The sequence below is a fragment of the Pan troglodytes genome, chromosome 4 (assembly GCF_028858775.2).
Source record: "Pan troglodytes isolate AG18354 chromosome 4, NHGRI_mPanTro3-v2.0_pri, whole genome shotgun sequence".
In the NCBI taxonomy this organism is placed as follows: Eukaryota; Metazoa; Chordata; class Mammalia; order Primates; family Hominidae; genus Pan; species Pan troglodytes.
The window spans coordinates 11,645,314-11,673,106 of NC_072402.2; the positions used below are offsets into that span (position 1 = coordinate 11,645,314).

Genomic DNA, 27,793 nt, shown 5'->3' on the forward strand with positions numbered 1-27,793 from the left:
GGCAAAATCATGGTCCTATTACAACCTGACAAGAATCTGTAATAATTGGCAATAATCTGCTTACTGTACATCCAGAATTTCATAATATTTGCTGCAAGAAGCATGATTGATTTCCATAAATGAAGTTGGCATTTCTAATACATTTTGTTTCTGTTTGCCTTTATGGAGGCAGGTTGGCAAGTGAATAGTTGCGGCCTCCCTGGTGACCTGGTGTCTACAGCTCATGACCCTATTTATTTAGTCATTGGCTTCTTTGCTTTTAGCAAATACTAGAACTGAGGAGAGGCTGATTAGATGTTAGCAACACATCAAATAGGCCATGGGGGCCAAGCCATTCACCAGGGGGTCACAGGCAACACCATATGTTTTCCAGAGTGCTGCACATGGAGTGGGCTGATGCCCACCATGGGAAGGAGAGATGTATGAAGTTTCTGATCAACGAGGGGGAACAACTGTGTCTTTTGGCTTTTATAGTTCCTGCAGAGCCAGAGAAAATGAGCCTTCAATAAATGTTTGCAGAGTAACACACACATATACTCTCTCTCTCTCTCTCTCTGATTGGTTCCTTAAGAATCTACTGTTCAGATATATAGACTAAAGGAATAGAACAGAGGCCTTAGAAATAACACCACACATCTACAACCCTCTGATCTTTGACAAACCTGACACAAACAAGCAATGGGGAAAAGATTCCCTATTTAATAAATGTTGTTGGGAAAACTAGCTAGCCATATGCAGAAAACTGAAACTGGACCCCTTCCTTACACCTTATACAAAAATCAACTCAAGGTGTATCAAAGACTTAAACATACGACCCAGGACCATAGGAATCATAGAAGAAAACCTGGGCAATACCATTCAGGATATAGGCATGGGCAAAGACTTCATGTCTAAAACTCCAAAAGCAATGGCAACAAAAGTCAAAATCGACAAATGGGATCTAATTAAACTAAAGAGCTCCTGCACAGCAAAAGAAACTATCATCAGAGTGAACAGGCAACTATAGAATGGGAGAAATTTTTTGCAATCTATCCATCTGACGAAGGGCTAATATCCAGAATCTATAAAGAACTTAAACAAATTTACAAGAAAAAAAAACCCCATCAAAAAGTGAGCAAAGGATATGAACAGACACTTCTCAAAAGAAGACTTTTATGCAGCCAACAGACATATGAAAAAATGCTCTTCATCACTGGCCATCAGAGAAATGCAAATCAAAACCACAATGAGATACCATCTCACACCAGTCAGAATGGCGATCATTAAAAAGTAGTCAGGAAACGAGATGCTGGAGAGGATGTGGAGAAATAGGAACGCTTTTACACTGTTGGTGGGAGTGTAAATTAGTTCAACCATTGTGGAAGACAGTGTGGCGATTCCTCAAGGATCTATAACCAGAAATACCATTTGACCCAGTGATCCCATTACTGGGTATATACCCAAAGGGTTATAAATCATTCTACTATAAAGACACATGTACACGTACGTTTATTGTGGCGCTATTCACAATAGCAAGCACTTGGAACCAACCCAAATGTCCATCAATGATAGACTGGATAAAGAAAATGTGGCACATATATACCATGGAATACTATGCAGCCATAAAAAGGATGAGTTCATGTCCTTTGCAGGGACATGGATGAAGCTGGAAACCATCATTCTCAGGAAACTATCACAAGAACAGAAAACCAAACACTGCATGTTCTCACTCATAAGTGGGAGTTGAACAATGAGAACACATGGACATAGGGGAACATCACACACTGGGGCCTGCTGGGGGTGGGGGGCTAGGGGAGGGATAACATTAGGAGAAATACCTAATTTGGATGTCGGGTTGATGGGTGCAGAAAACCACCGTGGCACGTGTATACCTATGTACCAAAACTGTACATTCTGCACATGTACCCCAGAACTTAAAGTATAATAATAAAAATAAAATAATAATAATAATAAAAAGAATCTACTGTTCAGTTCTCCTCAAACCTGAATGTGCACACAAGCGCATCTAATTAGAATGCAACTGTGCTGCAGAAAATCTTGGACGGGTTAGGGTTAGGAGCCAGAGAAGAATCTCTCCTGTGTTTCTAACAAGATTCTGGGTAACATTGATGCTGCTGGTTCCCCAACTAGACTTTGAGTAGCAAGACACTACAATGCATTTCATGTATTGCAGAATAATAGAACTTATTTATGTGTTCTTTTACAAGTTCTCTATTGAACTTGCTGTGTCTCCTTTATTGGTAGTGATCATGTATAATGAATGCTTCCTTCCTAATGCATTTGCAGGGTTACAGGAGCTACTCCATCTCTGTCCAGTAATTAGACAATTCCTATTTAGTGACATCTTACAGTTGTCTATTTGGGGGTTTCTTTTAGTTTTGCACCATAGCAGAATACTTGCTTTCTGCACCAGATCAAGCACGAGGTTCAAAGGCCGTTTGCACATTTGAGGCTGTTCTGCCGAGTCCAACACACACACACACACAGACACACACACGCTGCAACAGGCGTGAGGAGAGGGCCTCAGGGGACGTTGCCTTCTTTTTCAGTTCTTTATGTATGTTGGATGAAAGTTTATGTTTAAAATTCCAGGTTATTTCACATGAGTCACATTGAAAAGGAAATACAAACGTGTTGCATTTACTTTACCTGGTTGTGTTTGATGTCTTCAGCGGGCGCACCATATGAATTCCTATACAAAGTTGAAATTCCAGTGTTTTGAGCTAAAAGCAAAAGGAAAACAAAAGTTTAGCAAAGAAAACAACATTCCAAATAAGGAATAGTTGTTATTGAAGCAAGTTCTTGCCCTAACAAAGCTTGTTTTCTTGGGGACCATTCCAAGTAGAAGACATTCTTTGGCCCTGAACACTTCATTTTACATACAGATATTAAAAAAGGAGAACAGTTATTCTAGAAAATCCCCACAGCATGTCAGCCGCTTGCAATAATGTTCACATCACAGACAGGGTCAGGGCAGATGCTGCAAACAGATGGTCATTTTGTAAGTTTTATGGCCTTCTTTTCTGGTGAAAACTGGCAGGTAATAAAGGCTTGTCACCTGCACTGAAGCATGCAGGAGTCTGTATCAGCAGCTTAGCTTTTAGCCGGAGAGTGACAAGAATAAAATTTCTAATTTGAGCTCACAGAAGTGCTTGATCATCTTTCAGACAGTTCATTTCTTACAGACCCAAAGGACGGGCAGGGGGCATTGCCTGCATGTCCCCCATGTATCTGGAAGCCTGCGGCTTTGGAATCAAACTAGATGCAGAGGGAGGATCCCACTCTGTTGTCTGGCTTGCCTGTCGTCTAGACGAAAGAGATGAAGGTCTCCTCTAGTTGCCAGCAGCTTCTGAAGGCCCAGAGAGGGGGCCTATTAGCCCACTTCCTTATGGGAAACCCTTGAAGCTCAAGCCACCCACTCAGAGGAAGGGCACAGGCCACCACTCCCTTCACAGCTGCTGAAGGGTCATGGTTCAAGAAATCTTTGGTAGAATGACCATATCACCTAGCAATCCCACTGCTGGGTGTATATTAGAAAGAAAGGATATCAGTGTATCAAAAGATATCTGCATTCCCATGTTTATTGCAGCGCTGTTGACAATAGCCTAGATGTGGAATCAACCCAAGTGTCCACCAACAGATGAATGGTTAAAGAAAATGTGGTATATGTACACAATAGAGTACTATTTGGCCATAAAAAGAATGAAATCCTGTCACTTGCAGCAACGTGGTGGAATTGGAGGTGATTTATGTTAAGTGAAACAAGCCAGGCACAGAAAGACAAATATTGTATGTTCTCACGCACATGTGGAATATGCGGAAGCTAAAAAAAATTGATCTATGAAGATGGACAGTAGAATGATGGTTATCAGAGACTGAGAAGTGGAGTTGGGAGAGAGGAATAAGAGGGGATGGTTAATGGGTAGAAAAATACAGTTAGAAGAGAAAAGATCTAGTGTTTCATAGCACCATAGGGCAACCATAATTCACAGTAATTTATTGTATATTTCAGAACAACTAGAATAATGGAATTGGGATGTTCCTAACATAAATAATAAATGTTTAAGGTGATGGTATCTCATTACCCTTATTTGATTGTTATACACTGTATACTTGTATCAAAAAATCACATGGACCCCATAAGTAAGTACAACTATTATGTATTCATAAATTTTTTTTTAAAAAAGCTTTGGAAAATGCTGTCTAGTGTCAGTGGGGTATAAAACACTCTAAAACTAGGAAGGGCTCATTGTTTGCTTCCAGTATTTAGGGGATAATGAGGTAGGATCACTCTACCTATAGGCCACATGAGAAAGGTCAGTATAACCTCTCAAGGTCTAAGTTCACTCCACCCATGATTTTTTACCTAAGAGTTCACTACAGCTGTGCAATAAAATTCCTCCTGGAGAATTCAGCTTAGAAAGTGAGAGCCGAAAGTCCATTTTTCCATTTTAAAGACCATTCTGTTATCCTCTCTGGTTGAATGCATGTCACTCCTGTCTCTGTATTATGGTGCAAACCACCATCTCTCTCTGGACCATTGCTACCAAATCCTCCTCGAAGGCCCAACTTCCACTCTGCCCAGCCTGATTCCTCCATCCACCCTGTTACCAACAGTTAGAATGCTGTCTTTGTAACACAAGTTGGGTTCTGTCTCTTTCTCTGCTTGTAATGCTCCAATGCCCTTCACCCTGAGACGGCTCTCCACTATGGCCATGAGGCCCTGCAAGGTTTGTTTCCTGCCTAAAATCCTAACACATTTCTCCCTCCTCTCCTCCTGTTAAAGGAGTCCCAGCTTTGCCGACCCTCCTTCCTCAGAGCGGGCCAAACTTGTTTAGCTTCGGTGAGGTTGTCTTTGCTGATCTTTCTCTCTGGAACTCGCTTCCCTCAGACTTCAAATGTCTCCTCCTCCCACGTCAAGTGAAGTAACCCCTTCCGCCTGCACCCCCATCTCATTACCCTGATCAGTTTCTTCTTCCTACTAAACACAGTGCAGTATCATCTTGCTGGGAACTTGTTATACTGTTTACCTTATGTACTGTCTGCCTTCCTCTTCCAGAGCAGAAGGCCCTTGAGAGAGAAACAGTCTGTCCTGCTGCTACCTCTGTATGTATCCTCAGAACCTGGCACAGCGCCTGGCCTCAGTGGACACCCATAGAGTAAGTGCCCCATTTGCTGAATGAATAAATGGGTAAACCTTAGATAAATCTGCCTTCAGAGCTATAATTTGCTGATAGAAAATGTCACTTGAGGAATAAGGTGAAATTTTGTTTTTTCTGTTGCTCAGAATTAAATGCATATATTTTTTAGAACATTTGCACTATGGCAGTCTTGGCCTCCCTCCCTGTTGTGAAATCATAAACAGACACTGAGACGCTGTCATCAGAGGAATCTTAAAAGCACGAGGCACAGTTTGTGGCTTCTGAGCCTAGGATGTTAATACTGGAAGTTCTTTCCCCTCACTCGTTTAAACGAGACCATAGCTGAGACTGAATTACCTTTACAGACACGTGAGGCAGAGGAATTCACAGAGGCTCTGCCCTCATATGACCGAGCTAATAGTGGACTCACAGAAGAATGCCTTTCTATTTTTCTAACAGCCCCCAAATACCCAATTTCCAACTGAATCAACACATTGAAGACTAGAACGACTTTCAAAGGCATAAGAGGCCGGGTGTGGTGGCTCATGCCTGTAATCCCAGCAGTTTGAGAGGATGAAGCGGGAAGATCACTTGATGTCAGGAGTTCAAGACCAGCCTGGCCAACATGGTTAAACCCTGTCTCTACTAAAAATATAAAAATTAGCCGGGCGTGGTGGCTGGTGCCTGTAATCCCAGCTACTCGAAACGCTGAGGCAGGAGAATTGCTTGAACCCAGGAGGTGGAGGTTACAGTGAGCTGAGACTGCGCCACTGCACTCCAGCCTGGGCGACACAGTGAAACTCCGTCTCAAAAATAAATAAATAAATAAATAAATACATACATAAATAAATGGCATAAGAAAGACACTGACAAAAACAAACAGACCATTGGATGAAAGGGTATGTGGGAAGTTCAGATGGGAAGGGAAAACCTCCAGGTGAATTTAAAAATCAGGCAGTGGAGCTGCTGGGATGCTGCAGCCCTTTCTTGAGGTGAACTGAACACGTGAGGTTCCCAGGCATGCCGGGCTGCAAGAACTCGCTGTGGAAGCCGGCGTGCCTGAATGAATAGCCAATTGGATTTCTCAGGGCTCTCCAGTGGCAGAGAAACACTTAGGAGAGAAGAATTTTATGAGGCTTCATCCAAGCTAGAAAATGAATCCAGAAAAGGAGGGTGGGGGAAGCCTGGAATAAACACCTAGATGGATCTGAACTTCTAAGAGCTCAGCAGAAGAGATGACAGCTCCATCAAAGAGATGTTTGCACTTCCAGCCCTCATAGGCTGCATTTGGAGGGTGAAGCTTCCCTTGTGGTTTTCATATCAGAGGGAATGTTTTCTTGGCAGGGAATGAAACAAGGAAGATGGCAGTTTTTCAGGTTATCTTTCAATGCACCGAACTTTAAGTGTCCCGTAGATTTGTTCTTGAACAAGAAAAAGCATTGCTTTTGATGTTGGGGCCACAATAAATCTGATTTTGCAAGTAAACCCTGGAATGATGGGCATTTGCTAACATCCTGCAAGGTGGGGGTTGGAAACTCAATATCCCCATCAATGTGTGAAAGACTGGCTTCCACCTGGCTTGGCTGGGGACTTATTCATACCACTATTGAAAGTGGCAAACCACCACTATCCTCACTTCTGCTATCCCACCATCACCTCCATCACCCTCACTACCACCACCACCACCATCATTGTTGTGATAATAACAATCGGCGTTTACATAGCACTCACTGGCTTTAGAGGAACTTCCCTATATACACATAATATTCAATAAAGATCTCAATGTTCTTTCTGGCTTGCTACATGATTGAGACTGTACTCCTGAATTGCATTTTTAAGTAAGTTAGAGCAAAGCTGTTTAAGCCTCTAAATAAGTTTGAAGAATTACATACACTGAAATTGTCAAGATCCCTGCCATTTTCTAAGAAGATTAAATATCAGAAACATAGTAAATTTTATGTTTTATTTTATTTTGAGTCCAGGGCACAATTATGTGCCATTGGAACTGTTTTGACATAAACATGCACACCCACACCTGAAGGCCTTTTGAATGATTCTCTTGGGCAAGAGAGTTAAAGAGAAACATGAAACTTAATAATAATGCAGTCGATCTCACAACTGTTCTTTAATCTCACTGTATCATCCCAGACAGCTGGTGATGTGGCTACCCAGGGCAACGATAACTGCACATTGAATGGGTCAGTTGAATTTGGTGTCATGACTAGCTCAGCATAATCAGTACAAATGGGATCCTCTGCCGAATGTCTAGACTCCAGGGACTCAGAATTCAGATTCACAGCTTTCTTTGTTCCTGTTCATCTATGCGGCAACATGTAAGGAGGGAAACAGTGAAGTGAATAATAACCTAGAGTCCATGCAATGAGTTAAGTTCTCCCATTCAGGAAACATCTCAGGAGCAGCGCTGAGGTGTTCCCTTGTAGGGTCTGCACATGGAGGCAGAATGTGCTCCTGGGGGCAGGGATAAGAAACATCTGTTTATTATAGTTTTCTTTATGCAGCTGAGCAGAGTTAACACGGAAAACACTGCCACTGGGGTAAATGCATTTGCTATTAGAAAAATTTATCTTCGCTGTCCTGGTTTGGAAGGCATTTTAATAAATCATCCAATTTGTCTGCTCTGCTTCCCTGCCAGTCTACACCTAAATACTACTAGAGAACTGCCTCCTGCTCTTCAGATTCCTCTCCTAAGAGGGTCTCAGTGTCTGCACGGCACCCTTTGTGCCCCAGCTTTATGAATGCTCTAACCTGGCCTTGTTCTATTAAAGGCTCTTCCTCATAGCCTATTTTCAGCAGGGACCCATCTCCATGCCCATGTGGTAAAGAGGGTGTGGGGTCCCCATTGAAAGGTCCTCAGGGCTCCGGCAGCTTTGCTTTTAAGGTATAACTCCCTCTACAGCCAGAGCCCACATCCTGCTTCTTGGAGGAGGGCCATCCAGGGAGAGGGTGAGGTATGGAGAGCTCGGAGGGGGCTGTGAGTGCCTCAACAGAAGCATGTACAGAGTGTTCAAGACGTACAGACTATACAGTGACTTAAGGGTAAGCCCTGTTATCAGATGGGCTGGGCATGGCACAGTGGAGGGGGCAGGGACAGGTACCCATTGTACCAATTCTGGCCTCCAAAGAGTCTTGGCTGATGAGAAAGGAAGGCAATGGCTGTGACTGAGATCGTGAGGGATGACGAGCGTGAAAGATGAATGCCTCCCCAGGGAATCTGCAGTCATCAGCTCTAAGGAAGCTTCTTTGGGGTATGTCACGGTAAGAGGTTGTATCATGGCAAGAGGGGAAAATATCTCAACAGCAGTTTCATGGGGTTCCCCTTAAATCCTCCTCCTGCCCTTCCTCTTTCCGTTCCCCGTCCCTCCCCTCCCCACTCCCCTCTCCTCCCCTCCCCACTCTATTCCCCTCCCCACCTCCCCTCCCCTCCCCTTCCCTCCCCTTCCACCTTCTTTTCAGTTCCCTCCATTCCTAATGCACAGGGCCTAACTACACTGCCTCCATCGAGTCCCCTCCCCAGTGGGTGATGTCAATGAGGAAGAAATATGTGGGAATATTCTCTCTAATTTGAAAGAATATTATGAGCTGGGCAAACAACAGGAAATGACCGATAAAACATGGGTAGAAAACATTTTATCTTAGTTATGCCTCTATTCTTAGTCCCAATTCTTGGAAATCATCATTATCAAGCTCTCAAGTGACTGGACAGCTGCTAAGTCCTGCTCAGCAGCCAAGCGCAGCCAGCCCCGTGAAGCCTGATGTCCCATATCTCTGCCTTGTCGCGGGTCAAGCCACCAAGTTCCAGGAGGGGGCGCGCGAGGGGCGCTCACCTGTCATGGCATCTTTCCTGGAAGTGTGTTCGCCTTTAGCTCCGTGGTAGGTGGCGTTGCTGCCGGTGCACTCGTAGTCTGTTTTCCTTTCTTTGAGGCTGATCATTTCCCGAGGTGAAGCTGGGGCACTTGCTACATAAAGAAATCAAAAGGGGGATTTTCTGCATCTCATCCCACAGCGTGTGTGCCTTCCACACAGTCAGGGTCCTCACTATGCATGGTCCTGCATCTCAATGCCTACGTGAGGACCTGATGGGTTTTCTTTTTAATTTTTATTTTTTGGCAGTTTTGGCTCTTGTCCCTGCCCCATTCCCTCACCTGTGACAACTGACGCTTCATAGTTAGAGGGCATGTGATTTGGAGGCTGGCAACTGGGGACCACATCCTGGGGCCATCTTCCTCAGAGAGAGATCATGGAGGGGACGTGACCTGCCCAAGGTGTGTGGGGCAGTTTAGGAATGAGACTGCTCTTGGTTTCTTCCTTTCTCTTCTCTTTTCCTTCCCTTTCCTTCCCACGCTCCCTTCCTTAATTAGATGTGTTTCAGAAGATCTATTACTGATATTGACTAATCCTTGATTAAAATAAATGCAGTTTTACTTAAACACTGAGTCACCTAGAAACTGCCTTTAAAAAAGTCAGAGGAAACAGCTCTCTACACAGGATGATTTGTGGGGCAGAAATAACCAAGCCCACAAAGACCTTCTTTGTCTGTGGCTGGGGTGGGCTGGGGAGGGGCATGGAGGCAGCTCTAGTTCCTACTAGGGCATTCTTGCTCCAGCTTTTTGCGTAAACACCCCAATAATCTCTGAGGCCCTCCTTACACCTCAGCCACTCACTGCCTGTCTGGCTGGGAGGCTGAGCCCTGCCGTTCCTCTTACACCCATTTCTAAAGTGCTGGGTTGTAATTGGAGGATCCTCCTGGGAAATTCCAGGAGTCCTTAAAAAACTGGTACTAGAAGAGAGGAAAAGCTGAACTCAGAGGCAAGGAAGTCAGTAAAAGGAGGTTGAATTTTCATGAGTGACTGAATGGATTGGCAGCAACTCAACCTTCCTGCCAGTGCAGAGGGGCACTGGGAGAGGTTGGCAGGAGCCATGCGTCTGGGTGAGGGGGCAGCTGGTCGCGCACCCCACCCTGTGGGCACCTGCAGCTGTGTCCAGCTCCACAGGAGCTCAGGTGCCGTGTCCTTCTGTCAGGAAGCTCTCCCCAGCTCCCATAGCCCAGGGCAGTGCTTCAGAGCCTTGTTTACCCTCAACACTCACTTGAGAATTTATGGATGCCCAGAGCCCATCCTGGACCTTTTGAGTCTGAATTTTCAGTGACGGGCTTCAGAATCCATATTTACTGAGCGTACTTGGTGACTATTAAGGCTAGGAATCCCTAGAGCACTCTGATTTTTAGGATAAATCTCTCTTTTCTTTGCTAGTGTCAAAGCTCCTCCCCAGCCAAACTTCAGTTTACCTTCGAGCTTATCATTCACACCCTCTGTAGGGTCCCTTTGCTCCTTGGGTCTGTGGTCCCCCAAGGCACCTCTCATGTCACTGAGTCATGTGACTCAGTTTGTCACCCTTAGTATCTTCTATGTACAAATTCCTGTGCTAGCCACTGTGCAAGGCAGACATGCAGATCACGTGGCTCTTCCTGAACTTGTGCAGCTCTCAATCGAGAGACGAAATGGATGTCCAAATAAAGTAGAATGAGAGGTAGAAGTGCCCAACAGACGTCATAGCCAAGTGCTGGGAAGATAAACATGGGTTGTTGCCACCCTCTCAAACCTATCAAAATAAAATCACGCCTCAATGCTCAGCTCTTGAAGCCATCACGGGTTTTGGATCCTGGATGCCTATTAGAATTCATTACCTGGAATCCTTTAAAAAAAATACTGAGGCTGGAACCCCACCCAATGCCAGCTGGCCAGAAGTCCTGGGTACAAACGCAATGGCAGACAGGGAAGAAAACCACGCAGCTCAGACAGCTGCAGCACCTTCATCACTTGTAGGACAAGCCTGGAGCTGCAATGACTTGATCAAGGACTGAACCTCCTTGACCCACAGTGACCCTGTGTAGGTGGAGAGAATGCCCAGGCTCTGCTGTGAGGGAAGAGAGGTTCCAGGGGAGAGGACAAAGGCTGGGACATGGGCCATCTCTGTCCCGAATGTGAATCTGGGGAGATGTGAGGGGCAGCCACTGTGTCTTATGAAGATTGGGGTTCTGTTGCTTGGAGAGGGGAACCTCTGCAAGAACAACTGAGTCCTTAGCAAGCCCTGTCACTCAACTGGGCTCTGCATCCAGTTCCTGTCTGCTCGCTGGTGCCTCACTCACCTCTTCCACCTGCTGCCCCCTTCTCTTTGGTTCACCATCTTTCTCTTCCAGGAAAGTCTCTCTTCCTGCCTTTGCCCTTTTGCCTCTGGGTCTTCCCTAATAAAGGTTAGCCTTTTATGAGTTACTGCCACACAATCACGAAGGGACAATATTTTAAAGCCTGTTGACCACAGCTTTTAAAATTAGAATCCAATATTGCCCAGATGGTGGTGTTTATTAAACCACATCAAGTGTGTAATTATCTCCTGAGACCTCACACTCAGCGGTGCTCCAAGTCTCCGGTAAATCAGGATTAAGTTCTGGGAAAAATCAAATCACGCAAACAAGTGTTTACTAGGTGTCTGGATGTGCCTCGCCTAGGAAATCCTGAGGCAGCGCACTGGCTGCATGGCTGGGTGAACACAGCCCTGCCTGCTCGCGAGAAAAGGCTGCTTCTCTCTTCCAGCCCTTGCCGATCCATCATGTCGTTTCATTCTCATAACACTGATTGGCTCACTGTAATTCTTAATAATTACTGCTTTCCAAAAGACACCATCCATATGCTTCCCACACTCCATGCGCTTTATCTTTTTAAGCCTGCTGGAATTACAGAAATAAGAGGCCTAAGAGGCCACCTCCATGCTTCTGAGATGGGTGGATGTTTCCACAGGTACAGGGGGTTCCTGATCGTCACCCAGGGTTGGGCTAAATGTGATAAGCAACGACAGTACACTAGAAGGATCAGCTTTCACAGAGCTAGGAGCGGGCCATTTATTTCAGTCAGATATTGGCCATTGATTTCTCATCATGTTGACAGTAAAGTCTGGCGTGGAGTTCTGCAACCATCATTCTCGCGGGTAGGGAGACCACTTTGCTGGGCAATGCTCTCTACCAGGTCCTCCCAGGTGTCATTTCAGAGAATAGGATTTCCTCAGCAGGGAGAGGGCAGAGAAGAGTAGGAAGAAAGCTTTCATAAATAAGAGCCTACATAGCTGTCATCTGTGTGGGTGCATATAACTTGTTATCCATCTTTCACTCTCAGAACAAAATCAAAATGCAGAAATCAAAATAAAAGTTTTAAAAACTAAACTGTGAGGAAAACAGCAAATTTATGCCATTTATATTACTAAATGGTGTGTTCACATTTGCCTTTCATCTTTCCTCTGATTTTTGGCATTCCTTAACGTGAATTAAAAAGGGTATAAAAATCAAGTATTTTTACGAATACAAGAAGTTCAAAATTTAAGCAATAGGAATGTGACAAAATTAGAAAAAAATTAAATGGAATGACATGGAAGTTATAGTTGGCTACGATAATAATTTATCAGTGGCATCTGCCGGTTTATCATTAATAATAAAAAGCCAATTAGATGTGGAACAGTTATGAAAGCATCAGTGCTATGTGTCAAATGTATATCACACTGAAGGAAGAAAGCACATTTGGTCTCCTCAACTTTTTATCCCAATTATGACAAAATGCAACTCAAACTATTTTTATTTTATTTATTTATTTATTTATTGAGACGGAGTCTCACTCTGTCACCCAGGCTGGGGTGCAGTGGCGCGATCTCCGCTCACTGAAATCTCGGCCTCCCGGGTTCAAGTGATTCTCCTGCCTCAGCCTCCCGAGTAGCTGGGATTACAGGCGTGTGCCAACATGCCTGGCTAATTTTTGTATTTTTACTAGAGACGGGGTTTCGCCATGTTGCCCAGGATGGTTTCGAACTCCCGAGCTCAGGCAATCCGCCTGCCTCAGCCTCCTAATGTGCTGGGATTACAGGCATGAGCCACCTCGCCAGGCCAACTCAAACTATTTTAAGTTGCAAGAATTGTCCACGGAAACCCCGGATTTGCAGACACATGACAGTTTTCTTTATACTCGTTCCTCCTGAATTCAGGTTCATTACATGCATGTCATGCATAAGAACCTGTTAGAGAAGGAGATTTGCTCTGAGTCTGTGTATACAAAACACAGAGTGGCCACCACAGTACAAAGAACAGATTCATTTCCTACTTCTAGCGAAGGTCTGAATGGAAGGCTCTCCTCTGAGTACGGGTTGGCTCAGGGACTGGGAAGGAGGGTCTTTGCTCAACGAGAAATAAAGCCTGGCTGGCTAGCCACGGCAGCCTCTTACCTGAGCGGTTGTTGGGAGACACGCGCACAGGGGAGATGGAGGGCGTGCGGGAGGAGGAGTAGGGCCTTTGCCGGTCCCTCTCGATGGTTGAAGACGAGGCTACAAAGTGGTATTGTGACCATCCATCCTGCAAAACACAGCACGCTCCTGTTAGATGGGCAAGACAGAGTGATTTTTCACCTCCGGACATTTTTAAGTTCCAAGTATCTGGATTTGCATAATATTTCTATGGTGTGTCAGAAGAGGTTCTTGAAGTTCTGCGCTCTCATGGAGGTGAACAGAGCCAAATGTGAATGAAGACACACCTCCTTCCCTCCAGACAGCCTGGCGGGTAGGGCCTGCTTTCCTTCATGAATGTTGAATAAATGGTCCCTTTACAAACCCGCTCTGGTCAGAAGCTTCTACTTCGATGAAAATACGATGCTCAGAATGTTAGGGGACCCGGAAACTGTCTATTTTTTGCCAACCTGGTTCCAGCTCTGCCTGGCTCCCTCTTCTGCTGCCTCAAGATTTTCCACAAGGGTTTACCCCTTTGCTCCCAGGACCTATCTGTTGGCAACCAGAATCCAGGGCAGCGTCCTCCCTTCCCGTTTACCTGCCTGTGTCCTTTCCAGCCCCAAATGCCCACCCCCGCCTGTCTCCAAGCTGGTCTGCTCCAGGAATGATATTTTTCAATATAGAGCATATTCAAAATGCATCCTACCAAGCCTCCGTTAGGCTTCTGACATCTAGTTAATATACAGAAAGCATCTATACTATTTTTCCTTATAAAAACCGCATAAATATATCACAGATTATTTTGTGAATTTACAAAGCATAAAGAAGAAAATAAAAATAGGTGGTAATTCCACCCTCTCCACCTGAGAGAACTCCTGTTAACATGTCATGGTATTTCCTTCCAGTCTTTTTTTCTTTTTTAAATAGATTTTATTTTTATCAAAGTAACATGTTAAATAGTACTAACATTATAGCAAAGAAAAGCAGTCACCTGCTCCACCCCCAAATCCTCCTTTACAGAGGCCATTGCTTTCAATTCTTTTAGATTTTTTATTTTTTTCCCCTGACAACATTTAGACTTTTAAGGGGCTCAATGCTTTGTTCTCTTGGGATTGTTCAGAGAATCTTGCCACACAGTTAGCACCTAGTAAGTAAGCTGGGTAATATCTTTTAAAATCATGCACCTCTCATTCTGGCTTTATCCTATCAGTCAAGTAGAACAGGAATAACGAGAATTAGATACACAAAGATTAGTCTTGGTGTATCTAATAAGAATTAGGAACATGGAAATGAGTATGCATTTTGTTCTTTATTAATTCATCTATTTATGTTTTCAATGATTTTTGATAGAGTTTTGAGCCCCTTAAAAGTCTAAATATTATCAGAAAAAAAAGCTAAAGAATTGACAACAAGTGCCAATGTAAAGTGGGAACAGGGGCTGGGACAGTGCCTGCTTTCCTTTGCTATAATGTCAGTAATATTGGACATATTACTCTAATGGAAATAAAACCAAACTAATGGATACCATTATCTGCATTCTACAGGAAGAATTTGAGCCTTCGAAAGTAAATAGGCCACCCAAAGTCAAACAATACAGAAGTTACAAAAAACATATTAATACTAACGTGGCATTCTAACAAGTGCTTGGAAGGAAAAACCAAGCCGGATTAGGGGATAGACGAGCAGGGGCGGGGATAGACGAGCAGGGGCGGGGATAGAGGAGCGGGGTGGGGGGAGATGGAGGAGCGGGGGCGGGGACGGAGGAAGGGGGCGGGGATGGAGGAGCGGGGGCGGGGAAGAAGGAAGGGGGCGGGGAAAGAGGAGCGGGGGCGGGGAAGGAGGAAGGGGGCGGGGAAGGAGGAAGGGGGCGGGGAAGGAGGAAGGGGGCGGGGAAGAAGGAAGGGGGCGGGGAAAGAGGAGCGGGGGCGGGGAAGGAGGAAGGGGGCGAGGAAGGGGGCGGGGAAGGAGGAAGGGGGCGGGGAAGGAGGAAGGGGGCGGGGAAGGAGGAAGGGGGCGGGGAAGGAGGGGCGGGGTGGGTATAGAAAAGTAGGGGTGAGGATGCTGGCATCTCTATTTTGTGGAGTGGGGTCAGGGAGGTGCTGTCGGGAGCCTTAACGTTGCAGAAGGACCTGCAGATGACAATTGAACCAGACCCTGGTGACCCAGATCTTGGCTTCCCAGCCCACAGAAGAACAGATGTGAAGGCCCTGGGTGGGAACGGCTTCGCTGGTGTGAGAACAGGCTCCTGGGACTGAAGAGGCGTGAGCAGGGGGCCAGGAAGACAGGAAAGCTCTGGGTGTCCAGGACAGTTTGGGGAGGAGTAGCCACAGCAAAGCTGCTTGGGAGGTCACTCCCCTGGACAGAGGAGAGATGGCCCAGGCTTGGAGGGTGCTGGTGGTGGGAAGCGTACAGATCTGGTATCCACACTGGAGGGTTTGCTGGTGGCATGGCTATTGGTGTGGGAAAGAGGAATCAAGCCTTACCGCAGTGCTTCTGGTGTGAACCACAGGGGCCTGAGGTCCCCTTCACTGAGCCAGGAACAATGGGAGGGAGGGAAGCAGCTTTAGGGAGTGGAACTAGGACTGCCTCATGGGGACGTATATGGTTACCGAAGAGGGACAGAGAAGGAAGCAGGATCTGCAAACTGGGATCTCAGGGCTGGAGGCAGAATTTTGGACGTCAGCATATAGATATTATTTAAAGCAAAGAGAATGGATGCAAACCTGTAAGCGAATGCAAATAAAGAAAAGCAGAAGGCAGAGGCTGAGTCAGCCTGAGGACATTCCAATATTGAGAGGGGTGCAAAGAGTAGGGGAAGCTTCAAAGGAGACCAAGAAGGAACCCAGTGAACTACAGGGAGCATCAGGAGGGTGTGACTGTGGCATCAGGCAAGACCAAAAGAGCGATGCGTGAGGAGGAGAAGGAGACCAACCGAATACCGAGGAGGACCAAGAGCTGCCTGGTGGTCTGGGAGGAAGGAAGTCCTCGTGACGGGGACAAAAGTGCTTTCTTTGGTCAGGTTGGTAAATGTCTAACTCCAGCGGTCCCAAAAGATAATGAGAATTGGTGAAGGGGAGACAGTGAGTACAGACAAGCCTTTGGCAAAGTTTTATTTTAAATGGAAATGGAGAAATGGGCTTGAAGAGAGTGAGGGCTGGAGAGATGTTTTCACAGATCACCTAGAAGATATTGCAGTATTTCGTGTGCTGATGGGAATGACTGAATGCAGAGAAGGAAAAACCTGGGGACATAGGAGAGAAAGGGAAAAATGGCAGGAAGAACATTCTCAAGACAGGAAAGGTGGATAAGATTAAGTGAGCAATGGGGTCACTGCCCACAGAAACAGACTGTGGCCATGGACATGGGGAAGAGACTGGTAGATGGGGTGACAGGAAGATAAGGATATTCACTCTTGATTTTTTTGTTTGTTTTTTTGCATTTTCTTATGGAAAATGAGAAGAAGTGAGGTCATCTGCTGAGAATGAGGAAGGGTTGGAGCTTAGAGAACAGAGAGAAGAGAGAAAGGGAAGGGAGGAAGGAAGGGGACGGGGATGTGGAGTGGTTCTTGAGTTGGGTGGGGAGCGAGCTGACTGGCCAGGGCAAGTGGCCGGGGTGCCGGACAGGGCTGGAGGCTGTGGCAATGAACCAAAAAGGAGCTGACTGGTCAGCATCCGTGTGTTCCTCTCTCCAGCCACAGTCAGCTGCCCTAAGGCAGGTGTGGAGTGGGTAGAGTTGATGGGTCATCAGGCAACTTGGAGGGAGACAAGGGAATGTCACGGAAGCTAAGCCCAGTAGGGAGGAAAATGTAGGTGCTAGAGACGATATGGAGAGTGTATATTGATCAGGGTACTGGTGGGCTTATGAGGGCCACAGGCTGTTGGGAGGATACTTCACAGGTGCTGGGGGTTTTCTTGAGGGAGGAGAGTGGAGATCCTTCTCAAAAGAGCAATGAGGAGGGGGCAAGAAAGACGACTGCTCCAAGAAGGACGTCTGCTCCACCTCCAGGGTGGGACACAAGGGAGGGAGGGTGGGTGGGAAATTAAACAGCCCTCGAGGAGGGGGCTTGGGGGGCTGTGTCCTCAGGGCTGACAGGAGATGAGCAGAAGAGGTTTGCGAAACGGACACAGGGGATTTTGCTGATTTATTTATTTATTTTTCTTTTGAGACGGAGTCTCGCTCTGTCACCAGGCTGGAGTGCAATGGCGTGATCTTGGCTCGCTGCAAACTCCACCTCCTGGGTTCAAGCAATTCTCGTGCCTCAGCCTCCCGAATATCTGGGATTACAGGCATGCACCACCACACCCAGCTAATTTTTATATTTTTAGTAGAGACGGAGTTTCACCATGTTGGCCAGGATGGTCTTGATCTCCTGACCTCATGATCTGCCCGCCTCAGCCTCCCAAAGTGTTGGGATTACAGGTGTGAGCCACTGTGCCCGGCCAATTTTGCTGATTTTTAACCACAGGTTAAAGAGGGAAAAGAAATGGGAGGTGGACAGAAGACAGGTGGAATATATGGGGGATAACTGGCTGCTCAGAGCCTTTGATCGAGGGGTCCAGGTAATGATGGTCGTCCCAGGAGGCTTGGGTGATTGTGACAGCTGAGGTGATGAGAGATGAAGGGTGTAAGTTACAAATAAATGCCTCCTTAGGGAAGGGTGGGGGTGGTAGGTAGGTATCACCGCAGGAGAAAATGTCTCCACTGGAGTTCTGTGGGGTTCTCTGAAATCCTCCGGAGGGTGGAGGCAAACACAGAGGAGGAGCAGTCTTACCAAAAACACGTTCAGGATGGAAGATATTTCAACAATGTATGTGTCCATTACTTATGTATGGGAACGATTAAAAACATTTTTTTTAGGCCAGGAGCTGTGGCTCACGCCTGTAATCCCAGCACTTTGGGAGGCCGAGGTGGGCAGATCACGAGGTCAAGAGATCAAGACCATTCTGGCCAACATGGTGAAACCCCGTCTTTACCAAAAATACAAAAATTAGCTGGGCGTGGCAGTGCGTGCCTGTAATCCTAGCTACTTGGGAGGCTGAGGCAGGAGAATCACTTGAAGCTGGGAGGCGGAGATTGCAGTGAGCTGAGATGACACCACTGCACTCCAGCCTGGCAACAGAGCTAGACTCCATCTTAAAAAAAAAAAAAAAAAAAAAATTAAATCCCTGTCTTTTGAAGGAAATGCTTTGTAGAGGGCAGAAGTCCTAAATATGACTGAATGGGGACAGATCATTTTATGTTTGTCTCATTGCAATGTAGAAGGTGTGCTTTGGGATTCCAAGTAGTGGCTCGGGACAGTCGTTTAGTCAAAACCTTGGCTTCTTTGGCTATGAATGTGATGATATTCTGTGTGGTATTAAAGGTGAACAAGGTACTTTACAATGTGAATATTGGCTAAATATTTATTATGTTCTAAGACCTAAGGACACACTAGACCTAAATGTGGCACAGCTGTAGGACTGGTTTCACTTGGTGAGACATCAGTAGGTTTGTTAGCATTGCTCTCTTATGCAGGTGATTGGAGATATGTGTTGCTCAGCAACTCAGATTTCATGATGTTTAGACTATACTGCAACCATTTAAGTATTTACATTTCTGGAAATGTCAGAAAACTGAGTGTAATAACAAAATTGCTTACAAAGGAACTCCTATATGGATGCACTCAAAAAATTTTCAAATCCTTCATAAAATCAAATATGGAAAATGCAAATGCCTGGCAGAAGTGTGGTCCCGCAGGTAACTTGTCTGTATGTGATTGGGTTAGTATACAACTGAGGGTGATGACAGCGGAGTGCGGTGGGAGAAATGGAGAAGCAACCCCTGACTCAGACCCTCTGAGGATGGCCAGGGACTGCATGCCTGTGGGTATAGGCACTTTGAATGGACGGGAGAAGGGAGCTTGAGGAATGGGGCAGAGTAAACACCCAATAAATATCTTCGTTAGAGCTGTTTCCTGACCCACAGCTCAGAAGCCCCAGGAGGAACAGAATACCTTCTACACTGCAATGAGACAAACATAAAATTTGTGTGCTGTGAGAAGAGGTGACCTTCTCCATCTCCCCTCTCTCATTCATCGATGCAGAGTGAAGGCTACAGTGACCAAACTGCACAACTTCAACACTGCTATGCTCGACAATGCCCAGAAAGGACTTTAAAACTTTAGTTCCGATGCCACATACAGTTGGCCCTCTGTATCTGTGGGTTCCACATCCATGGATTTCACCAACCTAGGGTGGAAAATATTCCAAAACATATTGTCTGTACTGAACATGTACATGTTGTTTTTTCTTGTCATCCTTCCCTAAACGATGCAATTATTTACATAGCACATTGTATTAACATTACATATTATAATTAATCTAGAAATGATTTAAAGTTTACAGGAAAATGTGCGTAGGTTATATGCAAATACTGCACCATTTTATTAATACAGCCGGGACTTGAGCATCTACAAATTCTGGTATCCTTGGGAAGTCCTGTAACCAATTTCCCACAGATATAGAGGAGCAGCTGCCAAATGTCATGGAAACTCATGGAACACTAGATGCTAGAGGCTAGGGTGCAGCTGGCCCATGGCATAGATCAATCACCACTCATTACAAACACCTTGAGCACAAATCTCATGGCCTTCCTCATCTTTTATTGTAGGTTTTTCTTTAGTCATTCAATTAAAATAATGTTTCGCTTTTTAAATAAGAAGGGAAATGAAGATAGAGATTCTTTGGGAAAGTTATTGCTAAGCTGACATTCCTTCTATTCCACTAGCCATGTGCATTTTTGTTATCTAGCCAGCTAGCAATCAATCTATTATTCATTTACTTCCCACTGTCACTCAGAATGGATTGGAGGTGGTTCACATAAATATATACAACTCGGGCACATATCATTTCAATCATTATTTGCCTCTTTAATCACTGTTTTTTCTTGTTAAAATATCAACTTATTGTAGGCCAGAGACTTATTTTGTGAATTCTGTTATATTGGGCATTTCACCTTAGCTCTTCTTTGCACCACCTGTACAGCTCATAGGGGTTAGATAAGAAAGCCCAGGGAAAAAGCAGGGAGAGTGAAGAATCGCCACGGTAACCGGGGAAGGGCCATGAATCCTTCCTATTGATGATAAAGAACTCTTTTACTATCTGTCGTTCACCTTCAACAGACTGACCCACAAGTTGTGCCCTTCAGCTGAAGACGCAGCTAAGCTGTCAAAAATGTGATATGATATCTGTGCCTCAAATTGGTTTTTATTTTTAACACATTACACTTAAAACTGGAGGTTGTTAAATTGTTCCAAGTATATAGAGATAGAAATCCAAAAAAGAAGATGAGTTCAAAGTCACTGAACTTTAAATTGCCACCAGGAACAATCTGATGTTCTTTATCTTACACCCTTCAGCTGTCCCTCCACCACTTTCAGCCTCTGTGCTCAAGTTTTCAATGTGTTTCTTATGAAACTGTATTATTCCCCAAAGCTACAATCGTCCACACGGGCATTTCCAATGTGCACGACAATCGGGCGATGTTCATCCCCACAGCCCCACTACCATCGGTCTTCGCGGTATTTCTAGGATGTGGTCAGTCTGTTTAGTTCATACAGGTCTTCTTTTTATGGATTTTGATGGCCCTGGATCTATAACACTCTCCATTTTATATTTCTGAACATCCTGTAAACATCGCCAAGAAGAATGTATTACTAGAGAGACTTCTACTAAGAGTTTGAATGAGGGGACTAAGTAGCTTTCATTCGGACTGGTCTACAGGAGGTTAGGACAACACACACTTGAGCCACAGCTTCTTATTCTAGAAATTGTGTGGCTGAGCGCAGTGGCTCACGCCTGTAATCCCAGCACTTTGGGAGGCCAAGGCGGGCAGATCATGAGGTCAGGAGTTTGAGACCAGCCTGACCAACAGGGTGAAACCCCGTCTCTACTAAAAACACAAAAATTAGCTGGGCGTCGTGGTGGGTGCCTGTAATCCCAGCTATTCAGGAGGCTGAGGCAGGAGAATCGCTTGAAACCGTAAGGCAGAGGTTGCAGTGAGCCGAGATTGTGCCACTGCACTCCAGCCTGGGTGAAAGAATGAAACTCTGTCTCAAAAAAGAAAAAAATGTGCACGACATTCAGTTCAGATGAGCACAGGAGTTTGTTAGCTTTGTATGCAGGGGATGAGCTAGAACTGTCTGGCAAGGCTCAAAACTATTCTCATGAATATCTTTTCACTACTTGGCTTGCTAACCCTGGGTGTCTCAGCAGATAGAGAGGTGGAATTAGAGAGCTGTCAGGAGTTGGCCCTTCTCTCACAATTACTGGTAAGCTCCATCTCAGCTTCTTTTCCACATATTAAGGGCAATGTGACTCATCAGGCTGGGGAGTTTTAAAAATAGTAATGCCTGGGCCCCAGCCCTGAGGTTCTCTTTAGGTTATTCTGGGTAGGGCCTGGGTATCCTTATTTTCAAAAGCTCCACTCCTCCCCCAAATGGATGCTAATGAACAGCCAGGGCTGTGAACCATTGGCTTGGGGTTTCTTTGCATAGGTGTCAGTGACAAGTTGGGGCACATTTTTTAAAGTGCTAAATCCCAAGAGGCCCTTCAGTCTCCATTCCCAAGGTTGACTTCTATAGTAACAAAACAGGTCAAAATCTCAGGCCAGAGAGGTGCCACACACACTGAGCCCCAATCACACTTGATCACCCAGCATGCACTGCTTATGAGACTCAATTTCAAACATCCCCACCTTTGATCAGGCAGCTCTATGACATGGCAGGGCACCTTGTCTTTTTCTACCTGTTAAATCTTATCCTGCTTGGTTCTGTATTAGGCAAACAGGAGGCAGGTAATGCATGTTCATTCAATTACTATTGCCAAATAAATTATGCCACCCTGGTTTGGGGGGAGTTTTCAGTAATGCAACCAGTTTTCTTTCCATGATAGTAATAAAATGCTTTTACATCACAATACAGACTTTAGCAATGCAGGCTGTCTCCCTAGCTGTGAGGCAGCAAGGGTGCCTCATTTATTTCTGAAGCCGTGGTATCTAGCATAGTACCTGGAACACAGAGGTGCCTAATCAATGCTAGCTGGAGTCAATGATTTAAGATGACAGTATTAATTATTGTAAAATGAAATGATAATCAATTTCACAGGTTTTATAGCTAGCATCCACAGTTCTTACGCTCTATTCTATAAGAAATAAATACATTCAGAGCCTTAGAACCTTTTTCTTTTAATTGTAGCTCAGAGTAACCTCATCAGAATCATCTTCTGCTGTTGGTAGATCTGTCTTTTATGACATACTCGCAACTGTGCTAAAGGTAGTGTTAGCTTAGGTAAAATAGTACCTAACGACAATCACAAAAAAAGTGGGCTTTGGCTTGCCTGCTCTATTTTAAATGGTAATTCCTCTCCACTGACCATGTTTCAGTGTGAGGTACATACAATTGCCTCCTCTTTAACCGGTCTGGAAAATAATTTTGAAGCATCATTATCTCTGCCACCTCTGGCCCCTGGGTGGGTGCTGACTCAGTTGGAGCACACAGCTTGTCCCTCCACCTCCAGTGCTTCTTGCCCCATGGAGCTCAGAAGAAGATATAGGTACTTGCCCATGGCAAATGCATTCAGTTCCCCCCACACACAGATCCATAGGGGAATCAGGAAACAGGATAAAAAGGGAGAGTATATTACGTTTCTCATTAGCTATGCCCCAATTTCTTTTAGGGCTGGGTACAGCAGTCCACACCTGCTTCCAGAATGTGCCTACTGAACTGAAGGGGTTGGTTTCTGGATGGGTCACCTTGTGGGAATATTACTGGGCAGGGAACAGTGATGACCAGTGGTGCTCCAGAAAACATGCAGAGCATGTCAATAAGAGAGTGGAGAGAATTTAGATGTGGTGGAATGAGAATGACCCATGTGTTCTGAGGCTCCCGCCTCCCTCTATGAAGGGACATCCTGCCATTTTGAGTTGAGCAGGTGAGAGCACCCTACTTCTGCTGAATCACAGAAAGGATGGAGAAGGATACTCCTTGATGGAGGAGGAGGAAAGGGGATTAGGGAGAGAAGTTGGCTCATTCCATGTAATACAGTTTAGAGAGAAGGTGGGAGGGGAGAGTGAATATTTCAAGGGCTGCTCAAATGAAGGTTGAGTGGATTTGGTGATTACGGGGAGAGAAAACAGGCTAAATACCAAATCCTCATTAAAGTGTTTCAACAGATGAGATTTAGCAGAAAATGGAATTTTGAGTTACGTGCATGGTGGCTTCTGACCCTGCTCCTGGAAGACAACTTTTAGAAACTTGACCCTGATGGGGTGGAGGGTGACCCAGTGAATAGCCACAGCTGTGATGATATGGTCAATGTTGATGTTTCTATTGATAATTTCGTTTCCAAAGAGAGTTTTGGAAACTTTGTCTTCTATCCTTAGAAGTTAGATTCATCAACTATTTTCTTATAAGAGACTTCTCTGACCCAGGAGCTTCAAGAAATAATTAACTTTGAAAATGAACAATGCTTGTTTATTTCTACTGGGGATATTAATTGGAACCCAAAATAATGACTAGGACACTGTTGGCCTATGTATGGCCTTTTTCTACCTGTTTTTTAAACAGTTCTGGAAGTTTTTTAATGTAGCAAGATTTGGCCTCTAAGCGAGGATTCCTCAGTGGCCATACACAGACTATTTGGTACTGAAGTCACAAACACAAGCTTTTCACCTTAGCTGTCCTTGAAGGCTCTACAGCCCACAAACCTTGTCAAGTCTAATTTTTTTTTTTAAGTGACTTGAGATATAAAGAAAAGTGTGGCAAAAATCTGTTGGGCTTTTAGCAACCCAAGCTCACCCATGCACCAGCCTGTAACACTCAGGGCTTAGTACTTACATTCACAAGCAAGACTACTTCGCTGGGTACCTATTTTTCAGATGAAAGTCAAAACAGAAATCATTGCCTTAGGTAACCAGCTAAGACATTAATGCTCACGTATCAGAAGCCTGATTGTTCAAAATTGTACCAGTTTTCCAGTCATTTTTGAGTGGAAGAAACCTATTAATGTAATCACATTAAGCAGAGAATGAAAAGATTTCAAATTAGTGGCATTTACACATACACTTCCTTCTTATTTCAAGAAAAGGTATTAAATACAATAAACTGAAGGTAGAATATTCTGATGCACAGTCTGTGTGACTAAAGACCAAGCCAGATTTTGCTTAACTACAAAACCTTCCGCTCCTCTCTGCTGTAATAAAACAAGCTTCCATCTATTTTTAAGGTAAACTGTTTGTTAAAGATTCATTAAAACTAATTCCATCAACAATTCCAAGAGCTATTAGAGTTAAATATTTAAACTAAATTTTAAGGGCCAAAAGGGAGTATCTGCAGTTTAATGTACAAATAAATACCACCTGACATACCAGTTGCTTTCATTAGTTTGTATCAGCTCTGTTGCTTCTAATGAAATTTAATTAAATTGATTTGGATACTTAAAGGTACAGTACGTATAAGCATAAGGATCTTGTGCAACACCATCTTTTAAAAGCAAATACTGTGTAAATCTGTTTTAGGAATTCAATTTACTGCTACTGGGCTAATTCTAAAGAACCAGTGTAACCAAGAAGATTTGAAAAGTTGGAAAAAATGTATATGATTTAGTAGAAGAAAGTATACCATTGTTAACCGCTAGGAGTTAATAGGTACCAATGGAATGCAAAAAACCAAAACAAACAAAGAAACGAAAACACCTGGGAAATTGAAATAAGACCATACCAGTCCTCTTACCTCCCTGGCTTTGCTTTTGAGGCCTTAAAACAAAGATCTGACTTGGATGAGCTTTAACAATGTCCTCTGTGTTTCAATTAGTACTGCAAAGTTAAGTTCAGGATAAAACTGAACAGTCCAGTCTTCAGATTTAGGAATACAAATGTCTAGCTTCTAATATGTCATTTGAGCATTTGAACAGTCAGCTATTTTACATATACACTCATCACTGGGGAACAAATTCGATGTTTACGCTGGGTCTCAACTTCAAGTTCTCTATATTCCAGTCTCCTTCAAAATGCTTCTGACAGGCCGGGCGCAGTGGCTAATGCCTGTAATCCCAGCACTTTGAGAGGCCGAGGTGGGCGGATCACCTGAGATCGGGAGTTCGAGATCAGCCTCAGCAACATGGAGAAACCCTGTCTCTACTAAAAGTACAAAATTAGCTGGGCATGGTGGCACGTGCCTATAATCTCAGCTACTTGGGAGGCTGAGGCAGGAGAATTGCTTGAACCGTTTCGTTTTTGCAGAGGTTGCAGTAAGCTGAGATCATGCCATTACACTCCAGCCTGGGCAACAAGAGCGAAACTCCTTCTCACAAAAAAAAAAAAAAAAGAAAAATGCTAATGACAATGTGAATGGAAGCAGAGTCATTGAACATGCCCTCTGCTAGGCTTACACTCTGGGGTAGCTACACTGGTGCTTTTATTCAATAAAAATTAGTAAGTAGCTAGCACCATGCTGGGCACAGGGCAAGAAAAGAGAGACTGGCATGGTTATTGAGGGGAAGATGAAGGAGAAACAGGTGTTCAGACATGATCACATCAATAGCCAGGCTGTAAGAGCCATGAAGGAAAAGTACAGGTTATTGGGAAGGACTGCTATTAGCCTTAGAGAGCTGGGGAAAGTCAGGGAGTTTTTCTGGAGGGTGTTATAGTTACACTGGGGCAGCAATAACCAGGATTGGAGGCAGAGAAGGGGAGGCATTCCCGGGGGAGGAATTGACCTGTGCCCAGGCAATGCCAAGGCTCTGAAGTGGAAACTGCTTTGTACCTGCAGAGGAAGAGCAAGGGGAAGCAAGAACAGCGTGGCTGAGGCAAAGCGATCGCAGGCAGGGTGGACGGAAGTCAGCGCAGGGAGGTGAGCAGGACTTTGTGAGAAAATGGAAGGTACTGAAGAGTTTTAATCAGGAGAATGGCCAGGTCAGATCGGGATTTTTAAAAGTATATTCTGAATGCTTAATGGAAAATAGACTGAAGATGGTAACGTTGATTCCAGAAAACCAATTAAGCAGTAATATTGTACCAGGACCAGGGACAGATGATGATGGAAGTAAGGATGGGAGACATAGTTGGGTATGGGAGATATTTAGGAAATATATCATCAGGGTTTGTGAAAAATAGAGTGGAGATAGGAAAGAAGGAAGTATTAGTTGGATAACTCTCAGATTTCTGAAAAGAACAACAAGGTGGGTTGGGTGCTATTTACTGAGATGGGCAACCACGGAAGAAGAACAGATTTAGGGAATATACTGAGAGCTAAGCACTGGATGTATGGACAGTTAGAGCTGATGAGCTATCTAAGTGCAGATGTCATGTGGGTAGTTGTATGGATGGGTTTAGTGTTAAACAGTGAAGACCAGATAGAGAAATAAATGTGGATACAAACTAGTCTTCAAATGCATTTAAAAACCATGGGAGCAGGGTGCAGCAAACCACCATGGCATCTGTATACCTATGTAACAAACCTGCATGTTCTGCACATGTATCCCAGAACTCAAAGTATAATTAAAAAACAATTGTCTTAAGATGGTAGTGGTTTGTGAAGGGATCTTGCCTATATGCTGTGAAGTTCTCATGAGACAGGTTCTATTAAAAAAAAAAAAAAAAAAAAAAAAAAAAAAAAACCATGGGAGCAGATGAGATCATCTACATTAGCAGGTATAGGGTCCCAAACAAGGATGTTGCAGGGAAGACCAGGACCAGGATATTGGCAAAAAAGACTGAGAAGGGGCGGCTTCCCACATAGAGAAAAATAAGAATAGTGACAAAGCAGCCAGGGAGGAGGCTGTTTAACAGAGAAAGATGTGTCAGGGCCTCCCCAGTCCATGCCCTTTTCTTCCTGGATGCCCATCTAGACCACATGTCCCAGCCTCTCCTTGTGGCAGCCTTTCACACCCATGTGATGGAGATCTAGCCAACGGAGGTGAGGCAGCGGGCATGTGTGTTGCCAGGTATAGCTGCGGCCCTTATGGCGTGCCAGAGCCACAGATGGAAGGAGGAGTCTGGGTCCCGAGTGCCCACATGGAGAAGAGCTGACCCATCTATTTGAACACCTGTCCAGGATGACTACAGGAGCAAGAAAATAAACTTTTGTGTAGTTGGATCATTAGATGTTTAGGTCTGCGTGTTACAGTGGGGAGCCCTCCCTAAGTCACACAGGCAATGAGACTCATTGGATGCTGCAGTTAGGAGCCCTTTCCGTGGAGGCATGAGGACTGACTGCTAGGGGTTGATGAGCACAACAGAAAGTAAGAAAGGCACCATGAATGAACTCCAACCTTCCTAGAAACCTCATTGTGAAGGCTGGACCATGGGAGAGCAGAAAGTGAGAAGGCAGAAGATGGAGA

The 27,793-nt window shown here is 44.7% G+C and overlaps 1 protein-coding gene and 1 pseudogene across 7 annotated transcripts in view; both read right to left on the reverse strand.

Moving 5' to 3' along the window:
- CTNND2 (catenin delta 2) overlaps nucleotides 1–27,793 on the reverse strand; it is a 933,574-nt gene that overhangs the window by 6,592 nt on the left and 899,189 nt on the right. For 6 of the 7 annotated variants that reach the window (XM_001147603.6, XM_009448799.4, XM_009448800.4 and 3 more), the window contains 3 exons: nucleotides 13,422–13,548; nucleotides 8,987–9,118; nucleotides 2,650–2,723 (listed from right to left, as the gene is read on the reverse strand). In XM_001147603.6, coding sequence (XP_001147603.3) covers nucleotides 2,650–2,723; nucleotides 8,987–9,118; nucleotides 13,422–13,548 — 333 coding nt within the window. The remainder of the gene's footprint in view (nucleotides 1–2,649; nucleotides 2,724–8,986; nucleotides 9,119–13,421; nucleotides 13,549–27,793) is intronic. The other variant, XM_016952954.3, reaches the window with a different exon arrangement.
- LOC134810033 (uncharacterized) lies at nucleotides 9,489–11,767 on the reverse strand (annotated as a pseudogene).